This window comes from Colobus angolensis, unplaced genomic scaffold, assembly GCF_000951035.1.
Source record: "Colobus angolensis palliatus isolate OR3802 unplaced genomic scaffold, Cang.pa_1.0 Scaffold19, whole genome shotgun sequence".
NCBI lineage: Eukaryota > Metazoa > Chordata > Mammalia > Primates > Cercopithecidae > Colobus > Colobus angolensis.
Window position 1 is genome coordinate 2,748,998 of NW_012115043.1, and position 26,201 is coordinate 2,775,198.

General features: G+C 53.1%; 1 protein-coding gene across 1 annotated transcript in view; it reads left to right on the plus strand.

Annotated features, from left to right (window-relative positions):
• Positions 1-26,201, plus strand: part of ITGA11 (integrin, alpha 11) — a 131,976-nt gene that overhangs the window by 98,692 nt on the left and 7,083 nt on the right. Inside the window, exons 13-26 of the mRNA XM_011940337.1 lie at positions 2,671-2,811; positions 3,087-3,290; positions 4,020-4,150; positions 6,827-6,993; positions 8,301-8,443; positions 9,829-9,939; positions 13,500-13,585; positions 14,602-14,809; positions 17,631-17,729; positions 19,237-19,313; positions 21,089-21,178; positions 22,093-22,183; positions 23,858-23,971; positions 24,177-24,263. Coding sequence (XP_011795727.1) covers positions 2,671-2,811; positions 3,087-3,290; positions 4,020-4,150; positions 6,827-6,993; positions 8,301-8,443; positions 9,829-9,939; positions 13,500-13,585; positions 14,602-14,809; positions 17,631-17,729; positions 19,237-19,313; positions 21,089-21,178; positions 22,093-22,183; positions 23,858-23,971; positions 24,177-24,263 — 1,749 coding nt within the window. The remainder of the gene's footprint in view (positions 1-2,670; positions 2,812-3,086; positions 3,291-4,019; positions 4,151-6,826; positions 6,994-8,300; positions 8,444-9,828; positions 9,940-13,499; positions 13,586-14,601; positions 14,810-17,630; positions 17,730-19,236; positions 19,314-21,088; positions 21,179-22,092; positions 22,184-23,857; positions 23,972-24,176; positions 24,264-26,201) is intronic.

The window sequence follows — 26,201 nt, forward strand, 5'->3', positions numbered from 1 at the left end:
AGCATCCGTGCCCTCTCTAGGCCAGAGCTGAGTGCTGTCCAGGCCCTTCCATGTTGTCCCCAGCTCCCTGTCGGCTCTCCTGAGCCTGGAAACAGCCCTGTCTCCTAAGTCCATGACTGCCCGTGGCCTGTCACTGTGAGAACCTGCTCCTCACCAAGTCTAACCTAAATCCCTCTCGCTGCAGAGTGCCACCCTCCTGCCATTCCTCCTGCTGTTTCTTGGGTGCGGGCCATTCCAGGCGGCGACGCTCTCACCCTCCACCCTGCCTGCCCACACTCGCCCAGGGCCAACTCTTTTGGAATGGAGGGCTAGACCTTGAGAGCTGGAGGGAATTTGCTGATGAATTTATGACATTTTTCCTGCCCAGTTCCGCCTCCAACATCCGAAGGAGAAACCGCAGTGCTGAAGGCAGCTAAATTAAGTGAATTCCAAATCGCGGTGACCCACATAGCTGAGGCCACATATTTAGACAAATTTCTCCCGCCCCCTCCCTCACTTGCTCTCTGTCTGCTTCTTAGTTACTTTATGTAGGCACATCTTTTCCCTCTCCCACCCATGTATACTATTTCCCTTTCCTCTCTTCTAAATTTTTTATCTTTCTCCTCAGTTAACAGCTTTTCATCCTTGAGAATAGATTTCTTCTGAAAACACACTAAGCCAGAGAAGGATGGGGTAGGCAGAGTCATGGGCCAGGGTGTCAGACAGACCCCAATTCCAACCAGCTTGGCGGTGACCAGGTGACCAGCCTTCTGACCTTGGGCAAGAAACTCCAGTTCTCTGAGTTTTGGTTCCTTCCCTTGTAAAATGAGGATGACTCTCTCTTCTAGTAGCATGGGGCTCACATGAGCTAACCCAAGGCTATAAACCATCCCAAACAGGGCTTGTCCACGAACAGGGTGCCTTCCCCTTTCCTTAGAAACCCAGCTTTAATTAAGTACTTTCTGTGTACCAGGCACAGTACCCTAGCCCAGAGGGAACACAGCAGGTTCAATGCCCACCCTCATGAGGATCCCAGCAGAGGGAACAGGGGCTGCTGGGAGGAGTGTGGAGCTGAAGGCACATGGAAAAGGGGCAGGGAGCGGAGTGGAGAAGGTCAAGGACAGCTTCTAACAGGAAGTGACACTTCAGCTGAGACCTGAGGGATGGCAGGGGATGATCTGGGGAGGACGCAGGGGCGGGGAGTGCATGCAAGAGAAAAGCTTGTGCAGAGGGAAGCCTGGAAGCTGGCCAAGGCCTGGGGCTTTTGGAGAAGAGAAATAACTCAGTTTGGCAGGACCCAGGCACACTGCGTTGGGAGCAGGAGCTTGTGGGGACAGAGGCTGGGGAGGGAGGCTGGTCCAGCACGGTCCTGCTGGAGAGTTTAGATACCACCCCAAAAGCAAGAGGTGGAATGGCGTTAGAGGCCACGCCAGCTGCCATGGGGGTGGGCTGAAGGGGCCAGCCTGAGGCTGGAAGGCCCCTTAGAAGGCGCCTCACCTAGGGAAGAAGCAGGAGGGAGTAGTTGGTGAATTGGCACCCACCAGGTGGGACTTGCTGGCAGGTTTGCAGGTGGGAGAGGTGGAGGATGGAGTCAGGGTTTCTGGGTTTCTGAGGAGGGGGTGGATGGTGTCCTCACTGAAGTGGGGAGCACTGCACCCCAAACGGAAGGGGAGCACAGCAAGTGCTCAGACACTGAAATAAATCGTAATTCACCATCCACGATGCTAATGCCAGAATGATTTGTAACATCAAAAATTAAAAACAGTGGCTCACACCTGTAATCCCAGCACTTTGAGAGGGTGAGGTGGGAGGATCACTGGAGTACAGGAGTTCCAGACCAGCCTGGGCAACATAGTGAGACTCCATCTCTACAAATAATGTTTAAAAATAGTTAGGCGCAGTGGCAAGTGCCTGTGGTCCCAGCTACTCAGGAGGCTGAGGTGGGAGGATCACTTGAACCCAGGAGTTCGAGGCTACAGTGAGCCAAGATTGTACCACTGCACTCCAGCCTGGGTGACAGAGCAAAACCTTGTCTCAAAAAAAAAAAAAAAGCTAACTTTCCAGCAATAATTGATTAAATACATTATGATACATGCATAATTTTAAGCATTGTGGAATCATCAGTGATTATGTTGTAGATGAAAATATAATACATCATAGAAAAATGTTGCTGATATATTGTTTTATTTAAAAATCAGTATATAAACTATATTTGCATTATTACTCCAATTTGTAAAAATAAAACACAAGTACAAATAGGCAACATGCCTCAGGGGAAAAAAAACTAGAAGAAAATCTGCTAAAACATTCATGGTAGTTATATTTGGATGTCAGGATTGTGGGTAACTTTTGTTTTCTTCATACTTTTAAATATTCTCCTTATTTTTTGCCATTATTTCACTTTACACACAAGACAAATGGCCACCAATAAAATTAACAGAAAGAAAGAAGAGTGGGAAGGGGATAACGACAGAAGGAAAAGAGGGAAGGGGAGAAGGGCAAACTGAAAACAGGCCAGTCCGCTCTGAGGGAGACGAGTGGGAGGGAGCGCATGAGAAGGGAGGACCCATGTGTTCACCAAAAATTCTGAGTCAAAAGATGACCTTGGCTTCCCTCTGCCGGCGAGGCAAGGACTCTGGGCTGTGCGAGCTGGGCAGCCAGCCCACTCCTCTCTCCCATCACGTGCCGCAGATAGGCTCTTACTTTGGGAGTGAGATCACCTCGGTGGACATTGACGGCGATGGCGTGACTGATGTCCTGCTGGTGGGTGCACCCATGTACTTCAGCGAGGGCCGCGAGCGAGGCAAGGTGTATGTCTACGAGCTGAGACAGGTACAGCTGGGCAGGGGCTGGGCAGCTTCTCAGGGGCCCCAGCCTCTGCTTTGACTTGGGTAGCCACGAGGGAAATGGGTTACTAGCGAGGCCAGTGCTAGAGCCAGGCCTGGGGAGAATCAGAGCCTCCTCTGTGGCTGGGCTCATATAGCCAGAGACGGGAATCTGGGGGAATGGAGTGGGGAGAGGATGCCGGAGCAGCCTGCAGAGGGAATTATGAGCCTGAAAACTTTTGCCAAGCCCTTCCCAGCCTTTTTCTACCCCTGGTTTTGCAGAACCAGTTTGTTTATAACGGAACACTCAAGGATTCACACAGTTACCAGAATGCCCGGTTTGGGTCCTCCATTGCCTCAGTTCGAGACCTCAACCAGGATTCCTACGACGATGTGGTGGTGGGAGCCCCCCTCGAGGACAACCACGCAGGAGCCATCTACATCTTCCACGGCTTCCGAGGCAGCATCCTGAAGACACCTAAGCAGGTCAGGCTTCCCCGGGGAAGTGGATGGAGCAAATGGGGCTGTAGGGGTCCCAGGAGCTTCTGTGCCTTATCTGGTTCAGGATTTTCTTCCGTGCCCTCTCACAGGAACGGATGCCAATCTGTCCTGGTCATGCTTCCCCATGTGGAAATTTTTAAAGGGCACATTTTACCTTCAGGACCCCCCCACCCACCCACTTTGGCACCCTCCCCCTGCTTACCTTTATCCTCCCCTAACAACAAACAACAACAAATCCCTGGCATCTGACCCTCAGTCTTCCCAAGACATGCACACATGCAATTGCCTACCAGTGGAGCATCTCTTCTAGGCTCACTCTTCTCCGGAAACGCTTCGTGCTAGAAATCGTGCCCACCTCAAAACCAACCCGTCTTGGGTCCCATCCCCTGAGAATCATCCTTTTGCCCCACGGTTTATTAGTAAGATAGCCTAAAAAATAGACCAGTGTGACAGACATGGATGGGTCTCTTGCCAGGTAACATGTATTTACACTTAATAGGGAACTCTTTTAAGACACGTTATTTTAATCCAAAAGAATGACTTGAATGGTAAGAATTTCAGGTGCCATGACAGGCCAGGAGAGGAGATTGCTTTGGGTTGGGGAAGCTTCTTCGTGATTTCAAACAGGTTCCCGTATTGTTCCTGCAGCTGAGGGCCGCCCGCCCCCACACTCACGGTGTGCATGCCCTCCCCCTCTCTTCCTGCTCCCTGCAGAGAATCACAGCCTCAGAGCTGGCTACCGGCCTCCAGTATTTTGGCTGCAGCATCCACGGGCAATTGGACCTCAATGAGGATGGGCTCATCGACCTGGCAGTGGGAGCCCTTGGCAACGCTGTGATTCTCTGGTTGGTTCCCCCACTGTTCCCACCTCCTGGGCTCCCCTGAAGGTCACAATGAATGCAGGGGTTTTAAAAACGGGCTTCAGGATCTTTTTCTCTTGTCTTTAACTGCCCTCAGCTAGACTCACCCTGTTCTTACCCCAACTTGCTTACACATTTCCTTTTGGTGGAATCAGTGTAAATTCAATATAAATTGAAGTCCTGTCCAAAAGCCCCCGCTGTTAGAATTTGTCCTAAAAGTTCTGGCTACTCGAGCATGTCTTCCACTTCAGCTTTTCAAGCTATAACACTTGCAGGGGCAAGTTGAGCATATTTTTACCATCTGGGAGGACGTTTCCTTCTACCCTGGCGTGGAGGAATGTTTATCTAATACAGAGATTTCTTTCCTCCAAAGCACTCTGACTTCTTGCTTCCTTTCTTCGGGGCTTCACTTTCATGCTTCCTAAACACCCGTTTATTTTACCATATGAGCCAGGAAAAAAAGACCTCTAGTCTTTTTTCATATATGTTGATGAGGTATTTTTCATCATAAATACAATAACATGAAGAACATTTATAAAATAAGGAAAAGAATCGCTTAGCCTGCCATCACCTTAACAATGCCACTATTAATATTGTGACATATCTTCTCCCTGTCCTGTTTCCGCTGCTTATAATTTTATATAAATGCAATTTTATCTGCCCTACAACTTTAAAAAGGCATTGAACAGAGATATATAACTTCACAGGGAGAATAAAGGAAAGGACGGGCTCCTGTTCGCAAGGCTACTACAACCCAAGGGGGAAATGTCTTCCTCCAGGTTCCCTGGAAAACAGAGCCTGAGGCAAAAGCCTCTTGAATGCTTTGGGAGTGGGGTGCAATCCCAGAAGCAAAAGTGAAGCCGGAAGGGAGCGCAGATGCTGAGCAAGCCAGCCTGTCTTCACCACGCGTACTGCTCTTTGCTCAGCATCTCGGCATTTCCAGTGTGGCATAACACAGCCCGTTGTAGGGAAAGAAGGGGGAGCAGCAGACTTGTGGCTCCTTCAGATCCCTCATTTGTCATGGCCAGAGCATCTGCTGCCCGACAGTCCTGGTGGTGTCCCCTGGCCCTCTAGGCAGCACTGGGAAGCCAGGACCTGTGCAGCCCAACTAGTGTACAGGAGTAGGGTCTGTCTCTTCGAAGGTCTGTGCTGCATGTGGGGGCTCTTAGGTCCTTGGTGGTGGTGATGGTGGCAGCAACAGCAGCCTGGGCTTGCAAGGCGTGGTAAAGGTGTTCACTGCGTTGGCTCCAACCAAGAAAGCAAGGCAGATGACCAAGGCCTGGAGAGAGGGATATACAGAACCTAGCAGGTCTTTAAAGTAACACATAAACTCCTCTACAGGAAACAAGATACACATATGCACACACACCCCAGGATAATCAGAATCACAGAAATGATTGGATCAAGTTCTAGCTTTTGAAGTCCACACTTATGTGCTACCTAAATAGTGATGAAATTGTGGGCCAGAGTCCTCTGGGAAGACTTTATGGTCAAGCCCCATAGTTCTCAAACATGACTGCCCATTAGGATCACCAAGGGCGCTTTTAAACTGTCATTGCCCAGGCTTTACCCACACCAATTAAAGCAGAATTCTATGGAGGGACCTGGGCAGCAGTAATTTTTTTAAAACTCCCCAAGTGATTCCAATGGGCAGTCAAGTTTGAGAACTTCAGATGTAACCCACTGTGTTGACACAGCACTCTACACTGTCAAAGGACATTCTCACCTCCTCTGATCCTCACAGTCTCCCATCGCAGAGATCATGTGACCTGCCAAGGTCTAGTGAGGAATCCGCGGAGCCAAGACTCAAATCCACCCTTTCACTCTACAGCGCAGAGGTGCTGTTCACCTTTATGCCAAGAAGAACAGAGTATTGGTACAGATCATCACGTTGAAGCTATGAAACCTCTAAGCCACTCTACTCCTATTTCTTTCTATCTACATTCATGGTTGGGAGAGGCAATAGGTTTCGTTCCTAATTACATTTGACTTAGGCTGGTATAAGGGTAAATTTGTATTTCCTTGGTTACCTGGATGGGGTGGTGTGGGGGTGGATGGGTGCTGGCTGCACGCTGGAATCACCTGGCGTACTTTAACGCCTCGCTCTTCAAAGTGTGGTCCGTGGAACGTTCACATCACCTGGGAGCTTGTTGGAAATGCAAAATCGGTGCCAAGCTATTGGATCAGAATCTGCATTTTAACACGATCCCCAGGGGGCGTGCACACATAGAAAATTTCAGAGGCACTGCTTTAAAACCTGCGAAGGCCTGATTCTGATGTGGTTTTGCCTAGGGTGTAGCTGAGGCACCAGGATTTTTTTAAGCTCTTCAGATGACTCACACGTGCATCCAGGGTGGGGAACCACTGCTAGAAAAGGTGATGAGGGAACAAAGGGGAGTCAGCATGATCCACAGCAAGCACAGCCCCTGGGGGAAAGTGCTGAGAGGCTGCATGGAGGGGCTGTGAGGTGGCTGAGCCCCTCTTTCCCCTGTGCTCCCTCTTGCCAATCCTTTGACATCCAAAGCCCCCTCCATCCTCCACCTCACCCCCTCCAGTGGCTTTGCAGATTCCACTCACATCTGGTTCTCGTCTTTCCCCGTGGTCACAGCAGGGCAGCCTGAGCCCCTGCCCCACCCCAGTTCACTGGCCCTTCTCCCGCAGGTCCCGCCCTGTGGTTCAGATCAATGCCAGCCTCCACTTTGAGCCATCCAAGATCAACATCTTCCACAGAGACTGCAAGCGCAGTGGCAGGGATGCCACCTGCCTGGCCGCCTTCCTCTGCTTCACTCCCGTCTTCCTGGCACCCCACTTCCAAACGACAACTGTTGGTAAAGCAGGCCCCTCCTTTCTCCTCACCCCCCGGCTCCAGTCTTCCCCTACACCTTACTCTATTTCAAAGCCTGGGCTTTTCCTGAAATGGATGCTGAGTGCCAGGTCGCCCTAGAGCCACCTTGGATGACCACTGGACCCCATTTGATGCTGTCATTCCAAAGAGCAAAGAGGGGATGTCATGCCAGGGTGAGAGTGGCAGTGAGCAGGGGTGATCATGTTAGGGAGGACAAGAGGAGAAGGAAACAGTCTGGGCGCAGAGTTTGGATCAGAACACAGGACTGATGCCAGTGGAGCAAAGTGGGGTGCAGAAACCCAGAAGTCTACCTGGATGCAGAGGAAGAGGCAGACCCAGGAGTCCTACAGTGGGGCTGCTGGAAACCAGAAGTCCAGGTCAATGAGACCCCAGCAGCAGGGAGCCCTGCTCAGAAGTGGGTGTGAGTCCGCAGCGGGGCAGTTTCCTTCTGAGGGTCCATCACTTCCAGCTAAGTCTGGAGTCAGACACCTCCTCTTGACAGCCCTGGGTCCAGGTGGTCTCAGGAAGTGAGCTGCAGGTTCCAGGACTGTCTGCACTGGCACAGGAAACGGGGACTTAGGGAGCGTCTCAGCCAAGGAGCAGGACCAGACAGAGACCAAAAGGAAGATGAGAACAAAGGCAGGCCTGGGGCTGTGCCCCCTTCTCTTTCAACTTCCATCCCTGAGAGGAGACAGATATGAGAGCCAGCAGCAAACTGCGGGCGGGCTGGAGAGCAGGAAAAGGGACTGAGTCTTTCCTGGAATTGGCAAAACCTAATTGAAGGGGAGGAGGCTGCAGGTTTTATGCCCCAGAATGGAGTCAAAGGTTTGAGGAGCCGGTGGGAAGGGGCTGGCCAGCCCTCATTGGTGTGACAGGAAGCACCCAGCAAAGGCTCTGATCAGCCCTGAGGGGGATCCCACAGCCCAGAGAGAGACAGGGAAGGTGGAGGGAGAGGCAGAGGGGGTTGTTGACTGCAGCAGGGGCTCAACATGGCACCGCCCTGGCCCCACATCCTGTCTCCTGGCCTTGTCTGAGGTGTTTACTTTCCCTCCATTTCTTCCTCCTGCTCTTTCTCCACCCTCTTCCTCCCCCTTTTCTTTGGTTCCTTCCTTTCCCTTCCTCATGCAATCACTGGCTGTCCCTGTGGGAGTTTCTCACCCACACTGGGGCTCGTGAGCGGAAAGGAATAGCTCTCCTCTGGCCAGCCTGGGGGGCTTCCTGGAGGAGGCAGACAGTCTTGGATGGGCATGTGGCTCCACCCTTGTGGTCTTGCCCTCTCCCCTCCTGCAGGCATCAGATACAATGCCACCATGGACGAGAGGCGGTATACACCGAGGGCCCACCTGGACGAGGGCGGGGACCGATTCACCAACAGAGCTGTCCTGCTCTCCTCCGGCCAGGAGCTCTGTGAGAGGATCAACTTCCACATCCTGGTGAGCTGGCAGCCCCACCAGCAGAGCCCAAGCTCCTACAGGAAGGAGCACCTGCCATGGGAGAGGCAGAGAGTCCACCTGGTGCCTGGCTGGTTCTGAGCCCCCAGCAGACCTCAGGAAGCCAGCCGGGGTCTGTATCCCCTGAACTTGGCCACTCCACAATCCCACCTCATGCCCCAGAGACATGCTACATACCACCTCACTGGACCTCCTTCCAACACCTCTTATCCTGCCACTCTCAGATGCTGAGGGAAGGAAGGTGGGCTCAGTAGGTCCAGCAGAGAGAACCAGGAGCAGCCAGTTGGGGGGCACGGCCCCAAAGGGAGGAGTAAGCAGGCAGTAGCTAACAATTGAAGGCCAGGTCCAGGAGGCAGTGGCATGTACAAAATGGGAGGAGAGACAGAGAAGGACGCCAGTGACGTCACGAGCAGGGTAGTGGCCTGGTGCCCCATTTTATAGCTAAGGAAGAGGATGACAGGCTTACTTCTATCCAGAGCTCCAGCCTCAGAGATGCAAGCAGGGTCACTCAGAGCCCTCCTGGCCCCAGTAGTTCAATGGCCAGAGGTCAGAGACGTGAGCAGGTGTGAGAAGGCACATCCCTGTTAAGGGGTCCCCTGACATGCGTCCACACCAGCAGCATCCTCATCCTCCCCACAAACTTGGAAATTCACATGTTCTGACTCAGAAACTCTGGGAGTGGGGCCAGCACCCCATCGTTTAACAAGCTCCCAGGGGACTCTGATACCAGCTTAGGTTTGAGAGCCACTGCCTTTATATAATCAGGGATTGCAAGTTCCAAGGGGAAATTTTTAGGCAGCTATAAGCAACCCTTTTACTTCCCATCTATGCTCAGAACCAACCTGAGTGCCCCTGTCTTGCTCACGAGTTTGTTCATTCACTCATTCCACATGCTGAAGCCCTTGTTACAGTGCTAGGGCCATGCTGGGAGGCTCCAGGCCCATTCCTTGCTTGGGAAGGAAGCGTGACCACAGTCAAATGGTTCAAATGCTACGTGAGCAGCAGGCGTAACTGGTCTGAACAGAGTGGTGGGTGGGGTGGGATGCGGGCCGGCACTGCCAGGCTTCCCGGAGGCCAAGGTATCCGGGCAATGGGAGTCTGGCCCTGAAGGATGCTCAGGAGCTTGGTGAAACAGCCAGGCAGCTAGGTTGGCATGAGCTGAGCTTGGAGCTCCTTTCACAGAGGCACACTCTTCCCACCAACAGACCTGCTAGAAACCTCCATCCACCCGCGGACTCATCCTGAGGGGACAGAGCAGCTGCCCTGCCACCTTAGGAAAGTGAAAGTTCTATCTCAGCATCCATGGTCCTGGCTCATAAAATGATGTTCTCTCCTCCCTCACCCCTGCCCTCGTCTCCACCCCCCAGGACACTGCTGACTACGTGAAGCCAGTGACTTTCTCAGCCGAGTATTCCCTGGAGGACCCTGACCATGGCCCCATGCTGGACGACGGCTGGCCCACCACCCTCAGAGTCTCGGTACATCTCGGTACAGGGCACATACCTCAGGCATGAACCCCACCCCCGCCTCCACCTCCTCCCCAAAGGCCAGAGCCTGAGTGTGCCGGGTGCAGAGGACACCATCCCTCACCTCGCCTTCCCACCTTCTGTCCCGGCAAACCCACACTGTGGCTCCTTCCCACCTCCCTCGGGGCCTGTGCTGAGTATTAGCAGATCAATTCCTTAAGGGCAAGGCCCAGGCCTTCTCCTGTTTAAGGTTCCCCATATCCCCAGCACAGGGGAATAAGGGGTGAGCACTGGAGAAATACAAAGAATCACTGGATGAGAAAGGATCTGAGATCTTGATCACCCACCTCCCTCCCTTACAGATGAGGACAATGGAGACCAGAGAGTGACTCTTAGAGCCCGGAGTTCTGCTTGTTAGATGACTAACTGATTCACAGAGCTCCTAAGTATTGCAAAAAGAAGTGTTTTAACTGATTGACAGAGCTCCTAAGCATTCCAAAAAGAAGCGACCCCATCCCTCAACCACATTTTCTAATCCCTGGCTCTAGGGTATCCAAAATGTTTGACATCTAACATTCAGATGCCCCCTGCAGCTGCAACTCCGTGTAAATCCCACTCAAGGAAAATGTCAGGCAGTGATCAATTCTGCTGCTGTGCTGTAAGAGCAGGCAAAAGTTGTACAATGGAATAGCTAATGCCTGAACCTTGAGGATTCAGGAAACAACTTTTAAACATACCACGGCACTCTTAAGCCATTCTATGAGGTCCAGTCACTGAGCAACGTCTGTGTGAATGACACATTCTGGCCAGGAACCAGTTTCAGAATTATTCAAGTTCTTACAGTTCTTACTTGCATTTCTTCAACACCAGGAAAGGACTGTACAGTCCGCAGCAATGCCCCTGAAAACCTCCCCTTCTCTCCTTCACACCCATCATCCCCCATAGCCCCTCCACACCCCTCTCCCCAGGCCCCCCACAGTCCTCTGCCAAACCCCCATCCTCACACCTCCCCTCCATCCTCCTAAGTCTGCGCCCCTGGGCTGGCAAAGTTGGATTCCTTGTTAGTGAGCTGGAAGAAGGGGAAAGCTGGGTGCACTAAGTCATTTTTGTCCTCTTGCAGTAATTACAAAGTCACTATGGCAAATGAATGAGTACATGGCACTTGCCCCACAAGCAGGCTGAAGCCCACAGTGCAGATTAACAAACAGGGTAATCCCTGCTCTCACACCAACGATCTCTGTGCAAGGTGGTGATGAGCAGCACAGGCCAGGTGGGAGGCAGAATGCACTCAGAGGACATACAATCAAGCAATCAGATGATAGGCCAGGGCTTCCTGGAGGAGGCGACCTTTGGCCGGACTTTAAAGGCTAGGCAGGATTCAGACATGCGGAGACAGGGAGGATGGGCTTTTATTCTGCAAGAGCTGACAGCATCACCAAGGCAAGGAAATAGGAAAGGCAGGTTACGGCTTCATGTGAATCCCTTTCTCACCTTATAAAGAAAAGGTGAGAAACAGCTGAAAACTTTGAAGAGCAGCTAAGTTTCTAAAACTCTGGTTTATCTGGATTTCTAGCCCCCAGCAAGTGAGACACATTCTTCCCATCATTCTAAAAGTCTTACTTTGCCTCTACTAAATGCCCAGCACTGTTCTAATATCGTAAGATCTGGCCTCTTGGGGAAGTGAGCCATTCCATGTTATTGAGGGTAACAGTTGCTTATTACATTAAATTACTTATTTTAATCAGCCAGATAGAAATTCTTCTGAAGGTCATTATATAGTTCTCAAACTTCTTAAACAGTATGCCTAGTGGGAGCGGGCAGTTTTTTCTTCGAGACTTGAAGTCACCAGGATGAACTTTGGTGCCAGAATGCCGTAAAGCCCCCATCTGGAACTAAGTCCCTTTCCCAACGGCTCCACAGCGACCCCTGGATACGGCTTCGCTGGCTGCCATTGTGGTCGGCCTACTTCTAGCCGCAGATCCACCTTGCAGTGGGGAGCTGGGGGTGAGATGGGTAGATCCATGCCTAAAGCAAGGGCGCATGGATCTGAGTGAGGGCCAGAGAGCTCTCCTTCGAGAAAAGGTAATGAATTTAAGATACACATGACTCTGTGACTCCTCGTCCCTGGTTTGGGCTGTGTTGTTGGTAGTGACAGTTACCGCCCCTCAGCTCCAGGCTTGAATAGCCCGCTGCCTGCTGAGGTCCTCGCCCCCGGTGGGCCACAGGCACTTTGCCCAGGCTGGAGTGTAGTGGTGCGATCTCAGCTCACTGCAGCCTCTGCCTCCCGAGTTCAAGGGATTCTTCTGCCTCAGCCCCCCGAGTAGCTGGGACTACAGGCGTGCGCCACCATGCCTGTCTAATTTTTGTATTTTTTAGCAGAGACGAAGTTTCACCATGTTGGCCAGGTTGGTCTCGAACTCCTGACCTCAGGTGATCTGCCTGTCTCGGCCTCCCACAGTGCTGGGATTACAGGCGTGAGCCATCGTGCCCGGCCAACCCCTGCTTTTATTACTGAATGCCATGATCATCCTTCCAGACACATAAAAAAGAAACTCAGCCGACACCCTGGACCCCTTTCTCCCTCAGCCCCGACAACCTCCAGGTTCCTATTGATCCTGCCTCTGGGATCAGTAACCTATTTTCTCCTCTCATGCCCACTACCACACCAACACCAGCATCACCTCTTGCCTGCATGTTGTGGCAGCCTCCTCAATGGCCTCCCTGCCTCGAACTTCCATCTTCTCACTCCATTCTCCCACAGCAGCCAGGGCAGCCTTCAGTATGCAGGTCTGTCAGGACACTCATTGCCTGAGGCATTCGGCAGCTCCTACCAGTAGCAAGGCATGACCCCAAGGCCCTGTAAACACAGGCCCATGACCATCTCTTCCTCTATCTCAGCCCTGTGCCTCTTACCACAGCAACACTGACCCACCCATCATTTCCGACTCACTGTCCTGCTCCTGCCCCAGGGCCTCTGCATCAGGCTCTCCTTCCTCCTGGACTTCGCCATCTCCACCCTGGTCCACCCAGCTACCTTGACGGTCCTTCAGAACTCTGACCCACTGTCACTTCCTTGAAGCCTTCCCTGACTTCCTACAGGCCAAAACAGCTGTTTCTCCTCTCTGCCTCTTCTCTTCCTCACGCACTTCTTTTTGGATTTTTCGCACATTTTACACTAGTTATTTGTTCATACACCAGTCTTCCCCATGAGCTGAGGGCAGAAGCTGCGTCTTCCTTGTTTCATATCCCCACTACCAAAGCCTTTGCCCGCACACAGTAGATGATCAATAAATGTTGACCAGAACTGCTCTGCTGGGTGAGTGGGGGTGGGGGTTCTGTGCTATCAGCTCAGTTATGAACTGGAGGGGAACCAGGAGGAGCTGAGTTTTGAGCTTCGTTTTAAAGAGGGAAGCATCTATGGAAAAGCCCAAGAAAGAGCAGTGTGGTGTCTGGGGACAGTGCAGGAAAGCCAGCGCATGTCTAGTGTGGTGGAGACAGATGCTGGTGTACGCTGAGGGCGAGGGGCTGCGGGTCCCTACCCAGCTGCCCACACCTGGCTCTCCCTGGCCCAGGTGCCCTTCTGGAACGGCTGCAATGAGGATGAGCACTGTGTCCCTGACCTTGTGCTGGATGCCCGGAGTGACCTGCCCACGGCCATGTGAGTTGGCTCCTTCCACCCCCACCCTCGCCCCTTCCCCTTCACTGTCAGAGGTTCTGGGGCTCCTGAGGCCCTGGATTGTTTCCTGGATGTCCTCCTCACAGGCAGCGTGGATCAAACACTTGACTTGGAGCCTGTGTTCTAGCCCAGGCTCTACCTCCAACTCCTGCATAACCTCAGGAAAGTCTCCTCTGTAATATGAAACTACTAGTCTGATCTAATCTCAAATTTTGTTAAAAAAAGAAACTCTTTCTTTGGAGCCCACATTACAAAATAGATGAAAGGCAGAGACAGGGGACTCAGAGTTCTGGGTGCTTGTCCTTCAGCCCCCCCAATGAGGTGACTTCTAGAGCCTGCTGGCTGAACACCTTGGGCTTTCCAATCCTTCTGATGGAAAGATGCCAGGGACACCAGCAGAGGGGGAGCAGGGGACCCACAACCCCCTGGAAGAGACAAATGAACATACCAGGGAAAATAATCAACAATATCATATTCTTAATTTATGTAACATATTTCCCAATAATTTATGCTCAACTTTGATCCAACTATGAGATGATTTAGATAGAAAACCTATATACCATGACATAGACAATAAAGAGAAATAGCACATTCAAAACTTGTAGAAGGATAATGGAGCACATATTCTAACCAGTTAGGCTAAAATAAGGATTATCTCTACATCAGTGCTGAGCTTCCTAGCAGCCAAGGCCAGAAGGGAAACAGGATGCATGGAGTGGTGATGCATGAGTGGTGAGGTCAAATAAGAGCTCTGGGTTCAGCGGAGGGTATGATCTCTATGGTGGGGACACCAAGGGCCTTTGAAATAGGAAGTGGTCTTGAAGGGTGAGCTCTTTGCAGCCCTGCCATCCATTTCCCCTCTTCTCCCAGTGGCTATTCTCATGAGCAGAGGCCAGTCAAGTGTCCAGACCCACCTTTTTGCCCCAACCCTGGGGCTCCTCTCTACGCCTGCTTTCCTCATTCCATCTGCCCGATCTCTGGTACTCTCTTGTTCTCAGGGAGTACTGCCAGAGGGTGCTGAGGAAGCCTGCGCAGGACTGCTCCGCATACACGCTGTCCTTCGACACCACAGTTTTCATCATAGAGAGCACACGCCGGCGAGTGGCAGTGGAGGCCACACTGGAGAACAGGGGCGAGAACGCCTACAGCACAGTCCTAAATATCTCACAGTCAGCAAACCTGCAGTTTGCCAGCTTGATCCAGAAGGTAAGACCTCAGCAACCTGCCCAGACTGCCTGAGGCAGAGGAAAAGGAAGGCCAGGTGGGGTCCGGGCTGCGTGTTAGAATCACTAGAAAGCTGGGTGCAGTGGCTCATGCCTGTAATCCTAGCACTTTGGGAGGCTGAGGTGGGAGGATCATTTGAGCCCAGGAGTTTGAGACCAGCCTGGGCAACACAGTGAGACCCCATCTCTACAAAAATATAAAATTGAATAAAAAAGAATCACAAGAGAGCTTTAAAAAGCTTGGCCCCCAGACTCCTTCTCTGGAGGTCCTAACTGATTTGCTCTGGGTTTGGGCCTAGTGTCGGGAGGCTTTTAAAGCTTCCTCAGTGACTTCAGTGTGCAGGCAGGGCTGAGACCCACCAGCACCAGAGGAGTCTGAGCCCTTTGGGAACATGGAGAGGAATACCCTTCAGCCTGTCTCCTGGGCCCTGGTTAGGTGCACACACACCACGCGTGTGCCACCAGCCATCCACACCTTCTACCAACAGTGCACCCTGCGGGCTTGCTCGGAAGGTCCTTCTGACGAGAATCAGAACCGGTTCCTCCCCACGTTAAAACTTCTGATCACTCCCAGCTGCTGTCAGAACAAACTCCAGACTCCTCATTGTGGCATTCAAGGGCCATCCCACCCACCTCCTGCCACTTCTCCCCTAACCCTGCCACGGGCCACCCTGTTCCCAGCACGCCCTGCTCGTTCCCACCATCACCCCCAACTGGGACTCCTCTGTCCTCTGCCCGAGAGGCTCCTGCTCCTACTTGGTGACCATCCACGTATTGCCCACTCACGGCGTCCAGCGCTGTGCTAGCACTTGGCGTACATTTAACCCTTGCAGCAGCCTCGGGCATAGCAGTAGTGGTGGTGGTAGTGGTGATGGTGGTGTCCCCATTTTACAGAGGAGGAAACTGAGGCATAGGGAGGGATTAAGGCCTGCCTGGGACCACACAGCTGGTGAGCAGCAGAGTGGAATTCCCGCCCCACAGCTGGTGCCGGTGCCTGAGCCTGTGCTTTCTGGTCAAGGATAGTCCTCAGCCTTGCTCTGTGGGGTATCTTTCTGGAAGCTCTCCAAGGCCACAGGCGGCCCTGCAGCCCGCACGGCATCTGGCACAGCCCTTCGCGTGCTCTGAAGAAACGTCAGTCTCCAAGTGCTGGCCTCTTCAAACCCTGGACTCCCAGGGGACAAGAGCCTTGTCTTAGCCATGTCTGTGCCAGAGCTGGGCACATAGAAGGCCCTCAAGACAAGTTTGTTGAGTGAACTCAGACATCAATGTCGTGTGTCAGTGTTGGGGGTCCCAGGACCCTCATACACAGCCCCTGTCCTCGAGGATCTCAGTGTCAATGTGGAGCCCAGTGTGCCGGGCAAGACAGGTGCTGGGTCAGTCTGTCCTCTGCACCCCAGAACCGCTGCCCAGCACCCCTCCCCGAGTGCCCCCCTTGCTTGCCACACACACAGGAGCAGTTCCTGCAGCCAGGAGGGGAAGCTGAGTGGAGGGAGGCCACCCCAGGAAAGCGAGGAGCTGCCTGCTCATGCCCCCCGTTCCTCCTCAGTGGGCTCCCCCATCCTCAAATAGACCTCAAGGCCTATCTGCAGCCGCAGTCCCTTCTGTCAGGCCCAGGCCTGGGCCCCAACCCCACTCCCTCTCCACTGCCCAGAGTGACAGTCCAGGCTGACGATGAAGAGCCCACCTGATGGTCTCTCGAAGTCCCCTCCTGCCCGGGGACTTGTGTCTGTCTGGATTTCAGGTATACGGAGGGAATCAAGCCCCACACCAGCATCCGCCTTCCCCTGCTTCCCTGGCCCAGACTTCACAAGGCCAGTCCTGTGCCTGCTCCTAACCCTGGGGTGGGAATCATGGAGCTGGTTTCTGTGGCTCAGAAGAGCTTTTGGCAGTGAGTGGAGGTAAACAGAAGTGGGAGACACGTTCTATGAAGTGCTGTGTCGCCACACACGGCAGGTGGGGTGCAGGGCTAGCCTGGAGCCTGCCACCTTCACAGGTGCCGCCACCCATCCCCAACCCAGGAAACGCTCATGGCTGCGAGGTCGGCATTCCTCTCTTCTCTCTCTCCAACATCCAGCCAAGGGGAACTCTAGTGGAGAAAGCACCCTTCTCAGCCAAATGCAGATGTGTTAGTCTGATCACACACTTTTTGCACACACATGCAAAAACACAGTGGCCTACATATTCATCCAGGGAAACGCACATGCTCCGTATACATGCAGCAGGTGCATGCACACACATGCACTGACATGCAGACACACAGAGTCTCCACAGACACAGGCTCACATCCACATGGGTGCATGCATGTCCAGAGACATGCACAGCTGTGTGCCCAGGTAATGCCCAACAGTGCAGAGCCCACAGCAGGGACAAATAATCATCCTAACAGTAGCTGCCACATACGAGTGATGACAATAGGCAGGACATGGGATAGGCGCTGCATTTATGTGCATCGCGTCATGTAATCCTCATAACAACTAGATGAGATAGTTACTGTCATCCCCATTTAACAGATGAGCAAAATGAGACGCATACATGAGCCCCTGCCATTCTCCTGCCACCGCCCGACAGCCTCTGAGTGTGTCCCGTCCCATGTCAAGCCAAGTACCAGGAACCAAGTCACACCCTGGCCTCTGGGGTCTCTGGGATCTCAGATGTCAGAAGGGCTGTGGTCCGGGCTTCCGTATGGGTATCAGGGGCTGAGGTGGCCCCTGCGGAGGGGGGTGCAGGCTGGGGGTAAGGGAGCCTCCAGACCTCATCCCAGGCCCCGCCTAACTGCTGCCATGATGTCTGCCACCCACCTCCAGGAGGACTCGGACGGTAACATCGAGTGCGTGAATGAGGAGAGGAGGCTCCAGAAGAAAGTCTGCAACGTCAGCTACCCCTTCTTCAGGGCCAAGGCCAAGGTTGAGGCTGGGGACAGGGTGGGCACTGGGAGGCACAGGGAGTTTGGGGAGGGAGGCAAGAGCAACAGGAGTGAACAGAAGACCAGGGAGGGGTGGGAGGCCTGAGGTGGCTTTTATTTGTCTTTTCTCCCATGAAATGACATGCAAGTGACCAAATTAGCCAGCCATCCCCAGGCTAGCAGACCATCCTTTAACTCAGCGAGAATTCCTACCACTTCCAGCCACTAGTCTCCTACCTGCCCTTAGCCAGTCCCACTGTTCTGCACCCTCACAAGTTTTTCAGATTTCTGGCCTCTGCCACTGTGCTGTGTATGGGGAGGGATGTGGAGAGAAACTACCATTTCGTGAGCACCTACCACCCAACTGTGCTTAAGAGCTCATGTGAATAGAGGGTGGGTGTGTGAAGGGAGAAGCAAAGTAGCTGGGAAAGGGAGGGAGACACCAGATTGCAGGGAGTGTTTGGACATCAGCCCTGGACAGTGGGCAGCCACAGAAGGTTCTGGAGCAGGAGAAGATCTAATTGAGGCCAAGCTGCTTGGACTTGGGAATCAGAGAGGAGCCGTGGCAGGAGCCAGCTAGGCAGCAGCTGTGCTCACAGGAGCAGGGTCTGCATGGCTGGGGAAAGTGGAAGAAATGGGAGCGGGGATGAGGGCTCCTTAGCAAAGCACCTCCCTGGTGAGAAACAAGTCGAAGGTGTAGTTTCTGGGTTGAGGCACCGACAAACCCAGGAGTGGGGATGGAGCAGGGCACAGCCCAGGCTTCCCCACCCATGCCCAGCCACTCCTGCAGAGAAGGGGCCGCTGAGGTCTCCTGGGAAACCTCGTGAGGGTGAGACCTGGGAGAGCAGCAGGTGTCTGTGCAAAGTCCCAGTAATGCCCCCAGGTGGGGCAGGGAGGAGGCAAGGAGGGTCGCATGTTTCCCCACTGCGGGGCAAAGGGCAAGGGGAGCATCAGGGCCCAGGTCAGCAGTGTGGCGGGAGCACTGCCAGACAAGGGGCAGACGCCTTGTTGGCCTGCTGGGTGGCCACTGGCCCTCATCCCTCTCCGGGCCATCCCCTCCCCATCACACACAAAGAAGAGGTGGGTGAGGCGGTCCTACCAAACGCTTCTGGCCCCTACATCCTGTAATGGCCGTCGGCCCTTCCTGCCATCAAGGCCCCCTACCCTAAAAATCCTGCAGACAGAGTCTGGAGCTGGACTTGCTGCTTTCTGGTTGCCTTTTGTTAAAAACAAAAGAAGAGGAAGAGGGAGGGGGGTTGGCTCAGCCCCGAGAAACCCCACCGTGGAAGCTGTTGTCTTTGGCTGTGTCCCCACAGCAGCCCTGAAGCTCAGCTCACTTTCTCTAGCACCTGGTCCTCCCTTTCCCAGCCTGTTCCCAGCCAGCAGTTCCCCAACCCCCTAGCAAGCTCTCCCTCCCCAAGCCTGGCAGGGGGCTGTGGGGAGTGGGCTGTGGGGAGTGGGCGGGGCTGGCACTGGCAATGCCCAGACATGCGACCGCTTCCTTGCAGGTGGCTTTCCGTCTTGATTTTGAGTTCAGCAAATCCATCTTCCTACACCACCTGGAGATCGAGCTCGCTGCAGGCAGGTCAGGGCCGTGCCTGCTCCTTCTCCCCCAAGCTTGCTACTCTGGGGCCCAGTTCTCTGGCTGCTAGCAACTGCTCCTCCCAACACTGAGTCTGCCGCCCCACGCCCTGTCCCTCACTGCCCCAACCTTGAGTGGAGGGAACGGGGTGGGGAGGTGAGCCTGCATCTGTTGCAGGTGTGGGCCAACCTGCTGCCCCTTGTGTTGCCACCACTCTTCATTCTTTGGGTGATAAATAATAATGTCAGCCCTTTACTTTTAGACAACCCTGTATACAGCAGTAATTCACAAACCCTACGGTTATAAAGCATTGTACAGGCAAAAATCTCAGTCCTCACAGAGGCCCCTTAAGATCATCAAAGCAGGGGTTATTCCCCACACCATCTTCCAAGTTAAGAAAAGAGAGGCTCAGAGAGGGTGAGTGAATTTCCCAAGGACACACAGCAGTGAATTGTGCAGCTGGAAGCTGAACACTACTCATCCTATTCCCCATCCAGGGCTCTTCCTGTCCTAGTCACCTCTCCCCCATTTTTAAGAGGCCTTTTCTTACTCTGTGTGGGTCTTCCTGTCTGTCTGTCTGTCTGTCTCCCAGGCCTCTCGGAAGCAGCTTGCTATATGCTGACACCGTGAATCACTTTGTGTCAGTAATAAATACATGTCTCTTTTGTGCAGAATTACCTCTACGTGGGGAAGGACAGAGGGATTCTGTCCACTCTGGAGCCTTATAAATGGCAAAAATCCTTAGCTAAGAAATAAATACCCCAAACTGAACACTAACATTGCAGCACACACACGCGCAGGTCAGAGGTCACAGAAGCACTGGACACTCACACCCCACATGTGCTCGCGTCCCAGCTACAGTTAAATGAATTGCGCTTTGTGGTAGAATTCTCACACGCCACGTGGCAAACTTGGCAAGGCCTCCCTTGTGCTCTGCCCTGCTCTTAGAAAACCCAGTCCCGTCTTCACGGGAGAAATGAGCGTGCACTTGCAGAGCAGTGTCTCTGGCACAGCTGTGGGCGGTGTCTGAGAACTAGGTGTGTGTAGGAGGGGGCTCTGGGGGTGCGTCTGTGTGTGGTGGGTCTCCCTTTTCTAACCAAACCCCTATCCTGGGGTAAGGCTTCCAAAGGGAATCAAACTCGGTCTATGTAGCAAGCAAGAATCGTACATTTTTATGTCTAAAAGGATTTGCCCCAGTAGTTCATGGTGCTCAGATATAGAGGGAGGCACACTGGACAGAACCCCCCTGAAGATGTCTCTGAATTTCACTCCCAGCCTTCTCGTGGCAGCAGAGTGGCCCTGGCCGCCCTGTGGGAGCTGTCCCCGGTCAGTCCAGGGATAAATGAACGACTCTACTGTGAATTCCTCACCATCCCTCCTCCATGGGCGAGCCTTTGCCACAGGTGTCACCTCCCACAGACCCTGAGAATCCGGCAGGCAGCAGGATTGGCCCGCCTGACAGCCTGACAGATGGGCAGCCCGGTGAGGGAGGCCAACAGACTGGGGTCCGGTCCATGCCAGGCCAGGCACAGGCCTCCCAGCTCCAGTCCAGAGCCCTCCCCTCACTCCACCTAAAGGGGCAGCAGGTAGAGCTGGTGTCATCCATCCCCACTTCTGGCCCTTCCTCTCCTAGGAGATGCCTCAGGTTCCCTGTCTGGCCTGTCTGGTGCCCATCAGCCCCAGATAAGCCAGCGTGCTCCTTCCGCAGTCTGCCTCCGACCCTTCCCGCTGCCTGTGCTGAACCCCTTCCTGACCCTGCTGCCTGGCTCTCCCTGCAGTGACAGTAACGAGCGGGACAGCACCAAGGAAGACAACGTGGCCCCTCTACGCTTCCACCTCAAATACGAGGCTGACGTCCTCTTCACCAGGTGGGCCGGGCTCCAGGGGCCGCAGGAGAGGGAAGGCATGGGGAGTGGGAGGACGGAGGCCTAAGGGGGTGGTACCCTCTGATGAGCCCTAATAGGGCCAGACACCAGCACTAAGGGACTATGGGTGGAGCCAAGAGTGTCCCTGATGGGTCAGAGAGTGCAGCCCCCCATCCAATATCGGGAGGGGATATCAAAATAGAGGAAGGAGGAGACACAGGCCGGGCCCTGGGGAGCTCGCAGCAGGGGCAAGAAGGGAGGATGGGGGCCGTGGGAGGCGTCCGCCCCTGGCATAGGCAACAAGTGGATGCATGGTCTGTAGAGAATTTAAAAACAGTAATAGTATCTGTCATAAGTCAATCTACTTTTTATTATCATCTTACGCCAGCACATCTAAACAACGTCAGTGGGAAAAGACTCCTCCCCAAAAGACAGACTGCTCCCACCCCCGCCCCCTTGGTACGCTACTGGCCCCCAGTCGGACGGACGAAACAGCCCCTGTCCTCTGAGAGCTCATGGACAGATGGAGAAGTCAGGGCAGAACAGCAGATACGAAGAGGAAGCTCAGGCCCTTCCACGCCAGCCATCCCTAGAGGGTGGAAGGCAGCACAGTGGCACGGTCACTCCGAAAAGCAGCTACACCCCTAGGCAAACAGGCTGGGCAGGGATGAAATAACTGGCTCTTCTGACTCACGCCCACCCACCCAGGAGGCAGACATTGCTCACCCACGGCAGCGCTAATTCCTGCGAAGGCTCAGAATCCTTCCAACATGACACTCACTCCCAACCGACACAAGAGGGAACCTGTTTTTTGTGGCCCGGGGGAGGCCGGCACATGCCCTCTCCCTCTTTCATTCATCTGTCATTCCAGCCAGCACTGACTGAGCTCACGACAGCCCTGTCCTCTGTCTCTGCAGGAGGAGCAGCCTGAGCCACTACGAGGTCAAGCCCAATAGCTCGCTGGAGAGATACGATGGCATCGGGCCTCCCTTCAGCTGCATCTTCAGGGTGAGGCTGGAGGGGAGCCGAGTGGAGGGGGAACGATGGGATCTGAGCACCCCCATCCCGGAGGGGAGGGATGTGGAATCATCACTAGTGCCTGGAGCCCAGTCTCAACCCTGCCACCCACCCACTGTGCGACTTTAGGCACGTCACTTCCCCTCTCTGGGCCTCTCAGTCTTCTGAAAAACAACTGGACTGCAGTGGGAGACATATGGGTGAAGATAGGGTGTGGTTGCCTAAAATTGTTTAAAAAATTTTTAAACAGTTGTTTAAACACGCTAGGGTTTACTCTCTCCCATAAAAGAAGTCCAGAGTTGGCAGCTTCACAGCGTCATCTATAGCAGAGTGGGCCTTCTATTCCACCATCCTCGGCGTGAACTTACCAGCCTCCAGTTTGCCTCACAGTACAAGATGGCTGCAGCTCCAGCCATCACGTTCTCATTCTAGGCAGCAGGAAGGAGGAAGGGGAGAAGAGCATGCTCCCTCTTTATTAAGGGACCTCCCTGGCAGTTCCTCACTCTTCCAGTGACCTCTCTTTATCCAAAACATTGTGATTCAGCTGTAAGGGAGGCTGGGAAATGTGGCTTTTAGTCTCAGTTCTGTCACTAAGGAAAAAGGGAGAATGAGAGTTAGGAGGCAATTCGGCAGCCTCTGCTACAGTGGGCCCTGATAGCTCCCTCAACCCAGAACTGCTGTAAGTTTATCAACTTCTCCTAGGCTGCGTGAAAGCTGAGGACAGGCTGACAGCTGGATACTGGACTTCAGACACACTGAGCCCTGCATGGCTTGTTCAAGAGAGGCCTAGTAAGCTGCTCAGGGCCGCACAGCTCATAGGTGGTGGCGGGCCCAGGATTAGATTCCTGATCTTTCTGATTCCAAACTCCTGCTTAGAATCACTGCTGCCCTGGCACTAAATGTGACACTGCTAGAATGTAACCATCATGCACTCGCTATTTAGTAATACATCCTTTGTTAATTAATGATTCCATCTCATAATGCATTCATTGCTGTCACCGTCTTCACCCCGGCCTCTACAAAATCTCCACCCCAGCCAAAAAGAGTTGAAAATGCAGGTGGACTGGGCGCAGTGGCTCACGCCTGTAATCCCAGCACTTTGGGAGGCTGGGGCGGGCAGATCACGTCAGGTCAGGAATTCAAGACCAGTCTGGCCAACACGGTGAAACCCCATCTCTACTGAAACCACAAAAAAAAAAAAATTAGCCGGTTGAGGTGGCGGGCGCCTGTAGTCCCAGCTACTCGGGAGGCTGAGGCGGGAGAATGGCGTGAACCCGGAAGGCGGAGGTTGCAGTGAGCCGAGATCGCTCCACTGCACTCCAGCCTGGGTGATAGAGCGAGACTCAGTCTCACAAAAGAAAAAAAGAAAAGAAAAGAAAACGGAGGTGGCCCCTGCTCTCCGGCCTCTGGATCCCCACTGGCTTGTCTTCAGCTTCCAGCCACCCCTCCCCTCTCAGGCTTTCTTGCACTCGTCCGTGCAGTCCCCGGCCACAATTTGACAGAGCATAGGAGCTTCCACAGTGAAAACACCAGAGGCCTTGAGTGGGCCTTTTTCCCAGGCCTGGTGGGGGAATCGCCACCCCCAGGGGCTGGTTGGCCCCTGTGGACCTTGTTTTCCGGCCCCCTCAGCTGACTGTACTGACACCCCCCCGTCTCTGGCCACAGATCCAGAACTTGGGCTTGTTCCCCGTCCACGGGGTGATGATGAAGATCACCGTTCCCATCGCCACCAGGGGCGGCAACCGCCTGCTGAAGCTGAGGGACTTCCTCACCGACCAGGTACCGATGCCCTTGGGAGCCGGCTCAGGGGAGGGGACCAGAAGGAGACAAGCATTCCCCCTACGTGTGTCCCCAGGTTCCCAGACCCCAGCTCCCTTCTCCAGGGCCAGGGCTAGAGGAGGAGAAAAGAAGCATCTCTGGGAACCTGCGTCTGCCAGAGCTGGTTGTGAGGCTGTGTGTGTGTGTGTCCGTGTCCTTTATGTAGGCGAACACGACCTGTAACATCTGGGGGAACAGCACTGAGTACCGGCCCACCCCAATGGAGGAAGACTTGAGTCGTGCTCCGCAGCTGGTGAGTGTCCCCCGTGCAGACAGCCACAGTGGTTGGGGTTAGAGGCGTGTGCCGCCAGTGCTCCGGGGCCCATTTCCCTCCTGATCCAACAGCTTGTCAGTAAGAGCTTACTGAGCACCTATATGTACCCAGCCCCAAACCAAGAAAAAACTGAAGGAGGAAAAGACTTCCTGGCCTGTGTGAGTCCCCCATCTCACAGGGAGTGGGACAAACCCACAGAGTGAGTGTCTGAGAAGCCAAGGTCACAGCCTGTGGTGTGCCAGGCAAACGAGCAGAAAGGGGTGGGGACAGTGGACTTGCGCCTGGGCCAAGCAGACCCGTAGGATACAGAGAAGCAGAGAGAAGGGGAACACCGGAGCACGCACATGGCTTGCACTGGAGGCATTTGGCCGCATCAGCTGGGGCCTCCTGCCCTAGAGACGGAATGCAGATCAGCTTCAGTTTCCACAGCCCGCCCGAAACACCTGCTCATTTCCGGTTTGCTTTCTCAGGGTTGCCTCTGCCTCCAGATACCAGTTTCTCACCCTGCTTCCACTGTTCTTTACCCAGACAACAATCTTCGCTGTTTTAGTTTTACTTTCCCCAGACAAGTGCCCCCCACAAAGCACTTACTGAGGGTAGCGTGCTTTGCCAAAGATTTGGGCTGCATTGGGGTTGAGGTGGGCAGCGAGGCAGCAACACTAGCAACTTTCACCTAATAAATTCTGTTTGAAGATTGGGTTTCCCATCAACGTTAGTTTCTCCACTTAATCCTTATATTATAAATGATCTTGTGGTATTACTCTAGCTAAGACCTCCAGTGCAATGGTAAATAGATATGATGATGACAGAATCATCAGGACTACCTTAATCATGATGACTTAAAGGAATTTATTTTTATTTTGATTGTTAAATATGATCATTGCTATAGGCTTCACACACGAGGGGATTTCAAACTCATTAGGCATCCACCTTCCAGTCCTGATTTGGTTCCTTCTAACTTCTTTTGGTTTGCTAAATCTTAAAAAATATATATTTAAAGGACACCCATTTTTCCTCAGCTAATAATGTTAAAAAACACTGCATTAGGCCAAGCACAGTGGCTCGTGCCTGTTGTCCAAGCACTTTGGGAGGCCAAGGCAGGCGGATCATGAGGTCAGGAGCTCGAGACCAGCCTGGCCCGCATAGTGAAACCCCATCTCTACTAAACATACAAAAATTAGCCAGGTGTGGTGGCGTGCATCTGTAGTCCCAGCTACTCAGGAGGCTGAGGCAAGAGAATCGCTTGAACCCAGGTGGCAGAAGTTGCAGTGAGCCAAGATCGTGCCACTCTACTCTAGCCTGGGCAACAGAGCAAGACTCTGTCTCAAAAAGAAAAAAAAAAGGACTGCGTTGACATGGTTAAATTCCCAGGACGCTTAGTTATTTAAGAATGGACTGTATGGTTGGTATCATTGCTTACAAAAGTGTTTTGAACTTGATGGAGCTCATGTTGAGAAGTAAAATTTAATTTTTAATTTTTATCTTTTAATTCCATTTTTCCACAAACTTTTTGAAATCCCTTTGAGAGGAGTGAGCAGGAGCATTGTCATGGTGGAGAAGGACTCTCTGGAAACATTTTCCCAGCCATTTTTCTGCTAAGGCTTTGGCTAACTTTCTCACAACACTGTCGTAATAACCAGATGTTCTCTTTCTTTGGCCCTCCAGAAAGTCAACAAGCAAAATGTTCTGAGCATTCCGAAAAACTGTTGCCACGACCTTTGCTCTTGACTGATCTGCGTTTGCTTTGACTGGACCACATCCACCTCTTGGTAGCCACTGCTTTTTTTGTGCTTTGTCTTCAGGATGGTACTGGCAAAGCCACCTTTTATCTGTTATAATTATTTGAAGAAATGCTTCAGGATCTTGATGCCACTTGTTTAAAATTTCCATTGAAAGTTCTGCTCTTTTCTGTAGCTG